Genomic DNA, 10,735 nt, shown 5'->3' on the forward strand with positions numbered 1-10,735 from the left:
TGTCCCCGTCCCGGTGCAAGGTGTGCACGGGGGGCTATCCCCATCCCGGTGCATGGGGGGCTGTCCCCGTCCCGGTGCATGGGGGGCTGTCCCCATCCCGGTGCAAGGTGTGCACGGGGGGCTATCCCCATCCCGGTGCACCGGGGGCTATCCCCATCCCGGTGCATGGGGGGCTGTCCCCATCCCGGTGCAAGGTGTGCACGGGGGGCTATCCCCATCCCGGTGCATGGGGGGCTGTCCCCATCCCGGTGCAAGGTGTGCACGGGGGGCTATCCCCATCCCGGTGCATGGGGGGCTGTCCCCATCCCGGTGCAAGGTGTGCACGGGGGGCTATCCCCATCCCGGTGCACCGGGGGCTATCCCGGTCCCGGTGCGGAGGCGCACCCCCCGCAGGGCTATCCCCCGGAGCAGTTTTAAAGCCAAGTGACCGTTGCAAACCCTCCACCGCAAACGCTCCTCCGCCCCCCGGTCCCTTCCAGCTCCCCGGCCCCGTCCCTCGCCGCTCCCGCCCCATCCCGCCCCATCCCGCCCCATCCCGCCCCATCCCGCCCGGCGCCGGGCGGAGCCACCGGAGCGGGGCCGGGGCCGGGGCGCCGCGAAGCGCGGCCGGTGCCGGGGCCGGGGCCGGTGTTCGCAGCCATGCTGAGCCGCCTGGGAGCCCTGCTGCAGCAGGCTGTGGAGACGGTGAGCGGGAGCGGAGGGGGGGACACGGCGGGACCCTCACGGGGACCGGGGGGGGCTTCGGTGCGCCCCTGACCCCGGCCCCGCTATGCGCAGCGGGAACCCAGCGTGGACCTGCTGGAAGCCTTCACCGAGCACTGGAAGGGCATCACCGGCTACTACCTGGAGGCCACGGGTGAGTGGGGTAAGGGGAGGGGGTCCCTGTGCCCTGAGATGGGGTCCCATTGGTGTGGCAACAGGGTCACTGTGTCCTGGGGGAGGGTCCCTATGCCATAAGATAGGGTCCCATGGCCTGGGAGTAAGGTCCGTGTGTCCAGGGACGGGACCCCCCTGCCCTGGGACGGGACCCCATGCAGTAGCAGGGCACCGTGCCCACCCTAGTGCACCGTGGTTGACCTGGCATGTGGGGCTTTGGCATGGGACAGCCTTTCCTGTACCCCAGGAGCACTTATCCAGCCCGGTGCTTGGTCCTGCCCGGCCCTGAGCCCCCTGCACACCAGCGGGGTCAGCACGGGGGGGTTTGGGTGGGCTCTGCAGGCTGGGGCAAGTCCCTCTGGGAAAAACACGCTGCTCTCGGAGAGCACGAAAAGCGGGGTCTGGAGAGCTCTAGCCCTTTTCCCAGCAGGATCTCGCTCCTTCGCCCTTGGCTCTGCTGCCCCTTCCCCTCCTGGGCCATGCTGGGGGGTCTCCGGGGTTGGCAGTGGCAGGCAGCCCCCCGCAGCCCCCCGAGACGGCGGCAGCTCCAGCCGCAGCTGGTTAGGCCATGAGCGGAAGGAGAAGCCCCAAGTGCTGCCGGGACTCCACCATCACATTGCCATCTAGCGTCGTCCTCACTAAGGGTGCCGGAGGCGGATTCTGGGCCAGCACCCCGCTTTTGCACCTGGGCACCCCACCGTGTAGTGCTCCCCTCTGCCGAGCACCGGCGGCACGCTGCCAGTGCCTTGGGGGGACACATGCCACAGCCCCCCCGATTCCCGCATCCACAGATGAGAGCATCCACGCCAGACAGACGGACATTCCCTGGCGCCTCAAACAGATGCTGGACATCCTGGTGTACGAGGAGAAGCAGTTCCCAGCGGGAGAAGCCGGGCCGTGCCTTGAGTACCTGCTGCAGCACAAGGTCCTGGAGACCCTCAGCACGCTGGGCAAGGCGGAGGTGGGTGTATGGGCACTGGGAACATCGCTCTGGGGGGGCTGACCCCCCCTGTACTGCAGCACCTGCAGCCTTTTCCAGCTGCTTTGCACGGGGGTGCTCAGTAATTTTCGTTTTGAAGCTCTTCTAGCTGGGCAACAGGAGTTTGGGGAGCGTGAGCTGGCCAGGGTGCATGTGGTTTTTTTTGGGGGGGGGCGGCTGGATTGTTTGGCATATGATCCCCATTGGCATCCTTTCTGCTGCTCCCCCGAACGGCTCTTGCACCCCATCGCATCCCTGCGGGTGCGGGAAGGGTGTTTTTCACACCAGCAGCCTGTTTGCACAACTGGCACGTCACTTTTGGGGTTCGCAGGACAAGGTGTTCTTAGACAGCCCCCTCTCAAAGTCGCTATCACCCAGATACAACGGCTCTGCTCTTACTTTGTTGCTAATAATAATGATGCTCGCTATAAATAGCCTTTTATTTAAATGTCAGCAGTGTGGGTTCAGAGACACGCGCTGGCCCTTCTGTGGCCATGAAGGTTTGGTTTTTTGGGGTGCTGGGCTTTTAACTCCCCATTGCTGGCATTGTAACAGTGGGAAAGGGGAAATAATCCCCCTGGGTTTTTTTATCCTGCAAGAGAGTTCAATTTGGAGAACTGAGTTCAGTCCTTAATTGTTGAAGGGAGAGGAGCCTGGGGCAGGTGGGAGGTCTTGGGGGGTCCATGGGCCCCTGTGCATCATTTTGGGGGAGCAAACCCAGGGTCTCTGCTGAGATCCTTCTTGCAAGCACCCACACTGCCTGGGTAAGCCAGGGGGGCGATTTGGGGCACTTTGCAGGGTAATCAGGTACACAAACAGGTAACTGGGCTCTTGCCGATGCCTTTCCCCATCTCCTTCCCAGTACCCCCCTGGAATGAGGCAGCAGGTCCTCCTCTTCTTCAGCCGGGTGCTGGGGCAGGTGCAGCACCCACTCCTGCACTACCTCAACGTGCACCGGCCGGTGCAGGTGAGCCCAGTGCTGGGGGGCTTGGTGGGGGCCGGGGGGAGGTCCCAGCCGGCGATGCCATGTGCCACAGATGGCTGCAACCCTGCCGAGAGCTGCTGGGAACCGATGCCCGTGGTACTGGGCAGGGTGGGGGAGCAGCCAGCAGCCCGGCAGCCCTCTCCCTGCCCTGCCAGAAGCTGCTCCAGCTCAGCGGCGACCGCCTGGGCTGCGGCACAGAGAAGGAGGAGGTGCAGTTTGCAGCCATCCTCTGCACCAAGATCAAGCAGGATCCCACCCTGCTGGCGTACATCCTGGAGGTGAGCAGCCCCCGGGCATCCCTGTGCTGGTGGGACACGTGTGGGGTTATCTGTGGGGTTTGGCTCTTTTCACTGGGCTTTTTCACATGCTTTGCAGCTCCATCCCCATTAAGTGGGAGGAAATCCAGAGTCCCCATCCATCCCCCAAATCCATCCCCATTAAGTGGGAGGAAATCCAAAGAGTCCCCATCCACCCCCAAAATCCATCCCCAAAGAGTGGGAGGAAGATGGTGGCTACGATGCTTTGCTGCTCCTCTTCCTCCCCAGGGCAAGGGCATCCTGAATGGGAGGAGAGCCCAGGAGCTGCCGGCCAGCCCTGCGGAAAAGGGTGCGGAGCATCCCCCGGGCACCGCGGCCGGCTCCCCCCCAGCCGAGCCCTCCCCCCCACGGAGGGACAGCAATCTCATCACGTCCTTGGTGGGGCTGTGCAAGAGCAAGGTAGGGGGAAAGGGCTGGCAAGGAGAGGGGGGCAGGCACCGCTGGTTGCGTGACACCGCTTCTCTCCTCCTCCTCCTCCTCCTCCTCCTCCTCCTCACAGAAGAGCAGGGTCGCGCTGAAGGCTCGGGAAAACCTGCTCTTGCTCGTGGGGCTTGCCCAAGAGGCGGCTGCTGCCTGCCTGGTGCGGAGCAGCACCCTGTGCCAGCTGCTGACGGAGCATCTCTGTGACCTCTACAGCGCTGTGCCCGCCTGCACCGACCCTGCTGACATCCTCGCCCTGGAGAGGGTCAGCTGGAGGTAAGGTGGGCGCTGGGCAGGGTCATCCCCCAGCACTGCCAAGGCTCGGCCGCAGCCCCATGTCCTCTGCCCTGTGCAGGTCACAGGGTGATGCTGCCAGTGACGGAGTTTTCCTGGGGAAGGAGAGCCTGGCTGCCTTCTTCAGCTGGCTGGACTACCTTGACGAGCTGGTGATGGGTGCCCACCCGGTAAGGAGTGGCCGGCCAGCCTTGCACAGCATGGCCAGCCTCCTGCTCACGCTGTGGCTCAGCCTCTGCTGTCACCCACAGGTCGTGGCAGATGCCATCACTGAGGCTGTAGAGGAAAAGTTTTTCCAGGGCATCCTGCAGCCGCAGCTCCTGCAGATGTGAGTGTCTGAGGCACAAATGCAGCTGGGGGAGAGCTTCTTTATCAAGGACCCCCTTGGGGTTGGGACCGTGGGGTTCCCCTTGCCTGTACCTCCTTTTTCCCAGCTCTGAGATGCTGCGGTGCTGCCTCAGGACACCCCCCGCAGCATCCCACCCTGTCCCCGGCAGGTCCGAGCTCACCATCCTCAGCGCCACGGCCATGCTGACGGGCACGGTGCGGCAGATCCGTGCGCCTCCCCTGCTCCACCGCCTCGTGTTTTTCCTGCTGGGGCCAGACCGGCACCCCGAGACCCCGGGGGAAGCCCCCTACCCTCTACGCACTCAGCTCATCGACCGCTGTAACCACCTCTCCGACGAGGTGAGCCCCATCCTGAGGGGAGTTGGGGGGGTGAGACACGGGTGATGCCAGGGTGGTCTCACCCCGCTCGCCGTGCCATAGATCAGCCTGGCCAGCCTGCGGCTCTTCGAGGAGCTCCTGCAGAAACCCCACGAGCACGTGGTGCACAGCCTGGCACTGAGGAACCTGGAGGCGAGGGGCTACCTGCAGCGCAGCCCCCCCATACCTGACGAGCGTGGACCCCCTGAGCCAGACCCCGATGAGGATGGGCTGTAAGCGAGGGGGGCCGGGGCAGGGTGAGGGGAGCAGCCCCTTGGTGCCCACCCAGCTAACACCCTGTGTTGGCCCCGCAGGGACCTGGAGGAGGATCCCTATTTCACCGATGGATTCCCAGATGCTGGTTTTGGGACGGTGAAAGCGCCTCTGCGGGGATCAGCCCCATCGGGGAAGGGGCAAGTGAGCGAGGTGGTCAGCAGGTAGGGATCTGCAGGGGCTGCCCTGGCGGGGGGGGGGGCTGCATGCCCCTCCCCATCCCTCTCACCTCTCTTCCAGCTTCCTTTGCCTGGTCCCCGAGGAGGCGAAGACCTCCTCATGCATGGAGGAAGGTGGCTACGACACCTACGTGCACGATGCCCTGGGCACGGTGAGTGGCTGGGGGGGGGGCTTCCCCATCCCCAGCGGTGCCAGCTCTCACCCACCATCACCCCCTCTGCCAGGTCCATGCATGCCGTGCCAGCGCAGCCCCGTGGGGGTGGCCCCTGGCCCCCCGGCCCCTCGACTCCTGCCACCCCGAAGCGGCATTTTACGAGGGCCACTTCCTCAAGGTGCTGTTTGATCGGATGACCCGGATCCTTGACCAGGTACAGGGGTGCCAGTCGGAATGTTGGGGACCTACCTGGGTCCCCTCTGTGCTCTGCCCTTCCCCTTGGCATGGTCAGCGGGGGGCTTTTCCCGATGGGGTCTCCAGGCTGGCACAGCCCGTGTCTCGGCAGGGGGTGTTTGAACAGAGGATGCTTTGGCTTCCCGTGGTTATTGCCAGCGCTGTGCCCCCACAGACCCACCACGGAGGGTGGCACCATCCTTCCCAGGGTCCAGGACCCCCAAAATGGCCAAGAGCATCAGCAGTGTCTGCAGGCACCAAGCCCCCGTTGGTGGGCATGGGTTCAGGTCCCTGCCAGGGGATGCCGGGGGGTGGGGGTCAGCCACACACCGGCTCCTGCTGAGCATCCTCCCCCCCCCGGCCCAGCCCTACAGCCTGAACCTGCAAGTGACTTCGGTGCTGTCCCGCCTGGCCGCACTCCCCCATCCCCACCTCCACGAGTACCTGCTGGACCCCTACCTCAACCTGGCGCCTGGCTGCCGCTCGCTCTTCTCCGTCCTCGTCAGGGTAATGTCACCTGCTGGGGGCGGGGGGGGGACGGGGACACCCCTCCGAGCAGGACCTGACTCTTTCCTCCCTCCGTGCAGGTGATCGGGGACCTGATGCAGCGTCTCCAACGCGTGCCCCACTGCAGGGCCAAGCTGCTCCTGGTCCGCCAGCAGCTCATGGGGCTGGTGCCCGGAGAGCAGTAAGTGCTGGGGGGGCACAGGATGGGGGTAATGCATGCACTCTGAACGGGGGGTACCCCACAGAGCCCCCATCCTCATTTCCCTGCAGGATGGACCACATGATGCTCTTCAAAGGGGTGGTGGTGCTGGAGGAGTTCTGCAAGGAGCTGGCTGCCATCGCCCTGGTCAAGGGACCACGGGAGGGGCCCCCCTGAGCTGTGGTTCCTCGGCCCCCCACTGAGCACCCCTCTCTGGCAGGGCTGCGGTGGCCACTGTGGTGGCCAAACCCACATGCCAGTAGCCTCCAGTGGCCCTGCTCAGACTGGTACATCCCCAGTAGCCTGGCATGGTGGTGGCACCCCAGGAAGGACACCCCGGCAAGGAGGAAGAGGAGGTGCAGTCCTTCCTCCCCACCTTGGCCAACCCAGAGGTGATGCCACCTCACCCAGCGCAGGATGTGGCCCCTCTGGGTGCCAAGTGAATCATGCTGCATTTCCTCCTGGGTGGTGGGTTCCTGCTGCCCCTGCACCGTGCCGGAGCTGCCCTGAGCCCCCACCAACCTCAGGCAGGATTATTTTGGGGGGCAATAACTGGGGATGGGGACACGGTGCTGACCTCTGCCTGCGTGGGACAGTGCCCCCCCCCTCGGCTGCAATAACTCAATCATCTCCCTGGGCCCTGCCGCACAGGGGGGGTGGGGGTGTTTGTGGCTCCTGCCTGGCAGGGACGGTGCACCCCGAACCCCGCACAGCCAGGCGCCGTGCCCCCTGGGTGATGGGACTCTGCTACAATAAAGCTGTGAGCTCAGCACCACACGCTGTGCCCCCACCATCTGTATTGCATCCATCCCCCTCGCCAAGCATCTCCCCAAACCAGGACCCCCACTCCCCTCCCCAGCCCCCTGCTTCAGCCGCAGCCCGATGGATGCAAGAAGCAGCAGCCGGGTTTATTTCTGCTCTGGCCAGCTCCTGGCCCACCCCAGGCCAGGACACAGCACCATACCCCGCGCCAAAACACCCCCCAACCTCGGGCAGCACATCCTGGGGCTCCCCCCTCCAGCACTGCAAGCAGGACCCCCGGCCACATGTCCCAGTGGGACCCCTGTACCCAAAGCCAGGCGGCAGAGGCTTACCAGGCACTAGCTGCGGACTGGCACCGTGGCCGCAGCACGGAGCCGCTGCAGGATGCGGCCCTTCAGGCTCTCCTCCTCCACGTGCCACCAGCAGACGGTGGGGCTGCAGGGCTCAGGGGGGGCAGCCCGAGGGCTGCCAGGTGGGATGCTCAGCAGCACATTGAAGCAGATGCCGTCAGCCCCCCCGGGCCCCCCAGCCTGGTGCTGCAGCCCCAGCAGCCCCAGGGGTCCCGGGCGGGGGTCTGCTGGCAGGCAGTCCCGTAGCAGCCGCAGCACAGGCAGGCGGAGACCCCCACGGAGCTCGGCTGGAGACATGCCGCAGGCCACCACGGGCAGGTGGGGGGTCCCAGCTGTGCCCAGCAGCACCCAAAGGTCCCCGGCATCGTTGGCAAAGGCCACCAGGAGCCGCAAGCAGAGCGGGGCGCAGGGCAGCTCCTGCGGCAGCATGGCGGGGTGCGGGGGGGCTGCGGCGATAGCGTGCGGCGAGGTCCAGCAAGGGCAGGATGTCCAGGGCTCGCAGGGGCAGCGCACAGGGGTCCCCAGCCCACCACGCTGCTTGCAGGGACTCGGCGTCAGCCTCCTCCAGTGTCTTCAGGGTCCCACCTGTGGGCAGAAAGATGGTGATGCCCCAGCACAGGGGTGGCAGGGGATGACAATGCCCTGGCACAGGGGTAGGGGGGGAACAGTAGGACCCCAGCATTGGACTGGCAGGGGGTGCTGGTGCCTGGTCATGGGGCTGCTGGGGGCACCCAGACCCCAGCACAGGGCTTGGGGCAGGGAAGCCAGCATGGGCGCTGGCAGGGGAGAGCGATGCCCTGGCACAGGTTTGGCAAGGATGCCGATGCCCCGGCACAAAGGCAGCAGGGGACACCGATGCCCTGGCACAGGGTGGGCTGGGGATGCCAAAGCCCATCGTGGGGCTGGCAGGGGATGCGCCAGGTGAGCCGCATCCTTCCCACGCCCCTTCAGAGCACCGAATGGCACAGGTACACACCGGTGGGGCGAGCGAGGAAGGCGAAGCGGATCCACGCCGGCCCCCTCTCCTCCAGCGCCAGCAAGGTGAGGGGGTCGCACTCCAGCCCCGTCTCCTCCTTCACCTCCCTCCGCATGGCGGCCACGATGCTCTCGCCGGGCTCCATCCTGCCGGCCGGCAGGTACCACCTCCCACGGCACTCGGGCTTGGCCTCCTGCACCAGCAGCACCCTGTCCTGTGGGGACGGCGAGGGGTCGGGTGGGCAACCAGGCACCACCGGGGTGGGGGGGTCCCGTGGGGGCTGCCTCACCTCCTCATTGAAGAGCACGGCCAGGACGACGTAGCAGACGTTCCTCCCCAGGCGGATGGGACCAGTGGGTGGGGGGGGACCCTCAAAGCTTGTCCCCACGTCCCAGCCGCCGCCGCCCAGCACCGCATCCAGCTCCGGAGCCTCCCCCATGGGACCGGGGGTCCCGCAGGCTGGCTGGGGAGACAGGGGGCAGAGCCCTCAGGCACCCACTCAGGGGGTAGCGGGGTTCTGGGGGGGGGAGGGCACCCCCCAGACATGCAGGCGGGGGGACAGGGAGCCCCGGCGCTGGCTGGGCTGGAGGAGGCGGTGAGGGAGGGGGTCCGGCGATTGCGGGGTGCAGGGGGAGGTGCAATGCGGGAAGGGGTCCCCCAGCAGTTGTGGGGTGCTGGAGGAGAAGGGCTTGCTGGACTGGGGGATGTGGAGGGGGGTGTAGGAGGGGAAGGGTCTGCTGGGCTGGGGGGGGGCGTAGCAAGGGAAGAGCTCGGTGGCCTTGGCGATGCAGGGAGGGGTGCAGTAAGGGAAGGGTCTGCTGGACTGGGGGACACCCAGGGGGGCACAGGAGGGGAAGGGCTGGCTGGACTGCAGCGTGTAGGATGGGAAATAGTAAGGGAAGGGGTCGCTAGGCTTGGGGAGGCGGGGGGGGCTGCGGTAGGGGAAAGGCTTGCTGGACTGGGGGAGGCATGGGGGGGCACAGTAGGGGAAGGGCTGGCTGGACTGCAGGGCGTACAGGGGGCTGTAGGGGAAGAGCTCGCTGGATTTGGGGATGCAGGGTGGGCTGCGGTAGAGGAAGGGCTGGCTCGACTGCAGGACGCAGGGGAAGCTGAAATAGGTGAAGGGTTTGCTGGACTGGAGGGCACTGGGGGGAAAGGGTTTGCTGGACTGGAGGGCGCTGGGGGGAAAGGGTCGGCTGGACTGGGGGATACTGGGGGAAAAAGGCCTGCTGGACTGGGGGATGCCCGGGGTGGGGTAGAAGGGCTGGCTGGGCTGCGGGGTGCAGGGTGGGCTGCCCCAAGGGGGGGAATCGGCAGGCTGGGGGGGCCAGGGGGTGCTGGACTGCAGGGCGCTATAGGGGAAGGGCTGGTCCGAGTATGGGGTGCATAGGGGGAAAGGCGAGGGGGACTGCGGGGGGCAGGGGGGCGAGCTGGGCTGCAGGGTGCAAGAGGGGAAGAGTGAGCTGGGCTGCAGGGTGCAAGGCGGGGTGCGGGGCTGCGGGGTGCGGGGCTGCGGGGTGCACCCAGGGGCGCAGCCGCGGAGAAGGGCGAGCTGGCACGCAGGGGGGGTGCGCTAGGGCCAGGGTCTGCGCGGGGCAATGGGGAAGGGTCTGGGGGGCTGCAGGGGGCAATGGGGGGACGGCTTTGGGGGTCTGCAGGAGGCAATGGGGGACGGCTTTGGGGGTCCGCAGGGGGTAATGGGGGACGGCTTTGGGGGTCCGCAGGGTGCACTAAGGGAAAGTCTGGGGCTTGCAGGGGGCAATGGGGAAGGGTCTGGGGGGCTGCAGGGGAAGGCTTGGGGTTTGCAGGGTGCGGGGGCTCGGGCCGAGCAGAGGGAAGAGCAGGGGCGCAGGAGGGGCGCAGGAGGGGCGCAAGCCCCCACTGCCCCCCGCCTCCCCCCGCGCATGCGCCAGGGCACTTACCGCGTCCCGGGGCTCCGCCGCACCGCCCCCGCCCACCGCGCTCTTCGCCTATTGGCCATCCCGCGAGGCCAGCTCGCATCCCATTGGTTAGTCCTGCCGCCACTTGCCTACGCGGCTGCGGAGCGGGGCTCGGCCTTAAAGGGGCCGCGAGGGGCGCGGGGCGGTGCGTGGCGCTGGGTGCGCAGTGCGCGCAGAGCGGGCCGCGGGAGCTGCGCCGCGCCTCCTGCACGGTGCTGCTTGCACGGTGGTAGTTACACAGTGCCCATTGCACGGGGCCAACTGCACGGTGCTAATGACACAGTGCTAATTGCATGGGGCCCATTGCATGGGGCCAGCTGCAGGGTGCTAACTGCATGGTGCCCATTGCTTAGCAGCAACTGCACGGTGCTAACTGCATGGTGCCTGTTGCACGGGGCCCTTTGCATAGCAGCAACTGCACGGTGGTAATTGCATGGTGCCTGTTGCACAGTGCCCTTTGCATAGCAGCAACTGCACGGTGGTAATTGCATGGTGTCCATTGCTTAGCATCAACTGCACGGTGCTAATTGCATGGGGTCTTCCATTGCATAGCACCAACTGCACGGTGCTCATTTTACGAGGCC

At 66.5% G+C, this 10,735-nt stretch overlaps 3 protein-coding genes across 5 annotated transcripts; 1 reads left to right on the forward strand and 2 right to left on the reverse strand.

Annotated features, from left to right (window-relative positions):
- The first annotated feature begins 530 nt into the window (after window positions 1-530).
- Window positions 531-6,903, forward strand: FHIP2B (FHF complex subunit HOOK interacting protein 2B). 3 transcript variants are annotated; one of them, XM_055696246.1, is made up of 17 exons: window positions 531-684; window positions 778-856; window positions 1,668-1,837; window positions 2,718-2,822; window positions 2,948-3,118; window positions 3,386-3,556; window positions 3,657-3,853; window positions 3,933-4,041; window positions 4,123-4,199; window positions 4,369-4,558; window positions 4,640-4,809; window positions 4,891-5,013; window positions 5,090-5,180; window positions 5,254-5,397; window positions 5,784-5,924; window positions 6,005-6,105; window positions 6,195-6,903. In XM_055696246.1, the coding sequence occupies exons 1-17, from the start codon at window positions 640-642 to the stop codon at window positions 6,298-6,300; spliced, it is 2,190 nt and encodes a 729-aa protein (XP_055552221.1). In that variant the 5' UTR covers window positions 531-639; the 3' UTR covers window positions 6,301-6,903. The 3 variants fall into 3 exon arrangements, with proteins under 3 accessions (XP_055552221.1, XP_055552222.1, XP_055552223.1); XM_055696247.1 differs by having other exon boundaries at window positions 2,996-3,118; XM_055696248.1 differs by lacking the exons at window positions 5,784-5,924; window positions 6,005-6,105; window positions 6,195-6,903 and adding an exon at window positions 5,530-5,777.
- A 107-nt stretch (window positions 6,904-7,010) lies between these two features.
- Window positions 7,011-8,920, reverse strand: NUDT18 (nudix hydrolase 18). The gene is given in 4 exon segments (XM_014279095.3): window positions 7,011-7,679; window positions 7,681-7,820; window positions 8,212-8,425; window positions 8,501-8,920. Coding segments are annotated over 4 exon segments (960 nt in total). The 5' UTR covers window positions 8,651-8,920; the 3' UTR covers window positions 7,011-7,223.
- LOC129734192 (uncharacterized) lies at window positions 8,711-10,192 on the reverse strand. The gene is made up of 2 exons (XM_055696386.1): window positions 10,134-10,192; window positions 8,711-9,389 (listed from the first exon to the last, which is right to left on the reverse strand). Exons 1-2 carry the CDS (start codon window positions 10,190-10,192, stop codon window positions 8,711-8,713), a joined length of 738 nt encoding a protein of 245 aa, XP_055552361.1.
- Between the last annotated feature and the right edge of the window lie 543 nt (window positions 10,193-10,735).

This window comes from Falco cherrug, chromosome 18 (genome assembly GCF_023634085.1).
Source record: "Falco cherrug isolate bFalChe1 chromosome 18, bFalChe1.pri, whole genome shotgun sequence".
Taxonomy (NCBI): Eukaryota; Metazoa; Chordata; class Aves; order Falconiformes; family Falconidae; genus Falco; species Falco cherrug.

What these genes read in the sequence shown, in the direction of transcription:
- FHIP2B (XM_055696246.1), top strand. Translation starts at nt 640, where the DNA reads ATGCTGAGCCGCCTGGGAGCCCTGCTGCAGCAGGCTGTGGAGACG. An exon ending in ACGTGCACCGGCCGGTGCAG is followed by an intron (nt 2,823 to 2,947) that starts GTGAGCCCAGTG and finishes GGTACTGGGCAG; the next exon opens with GGTGGGGGAGCAGCCAGCAG. An exon ending in GGGCTGGTGCCCGGAGAGCA is followed by an intron (nt 6,106 to 6,194) that starts GTAAGTGCTGGG and finishes ATTTCCCTGCAG; the next exon opens with GATGGACCACATGATGCTCT.
- LOC129734192 (XM_055696386.1), bottom strand. Translation starts at nt 10,192, where the DNA reads ATGGCCAATAGGCGAAGAGCGCGGTGGGCGGGGGCGGTGCGGCGGAGC. An exon ending in CGGCGGAGCCCCGGGACGCG is followed by an intron (nt 9,390 to 10,133) that starts GTAAGTGCCCTG and finishes CTTTCCCCCCAG; the next exon opens with CGCCCTCCAGTCCAGCAAAC.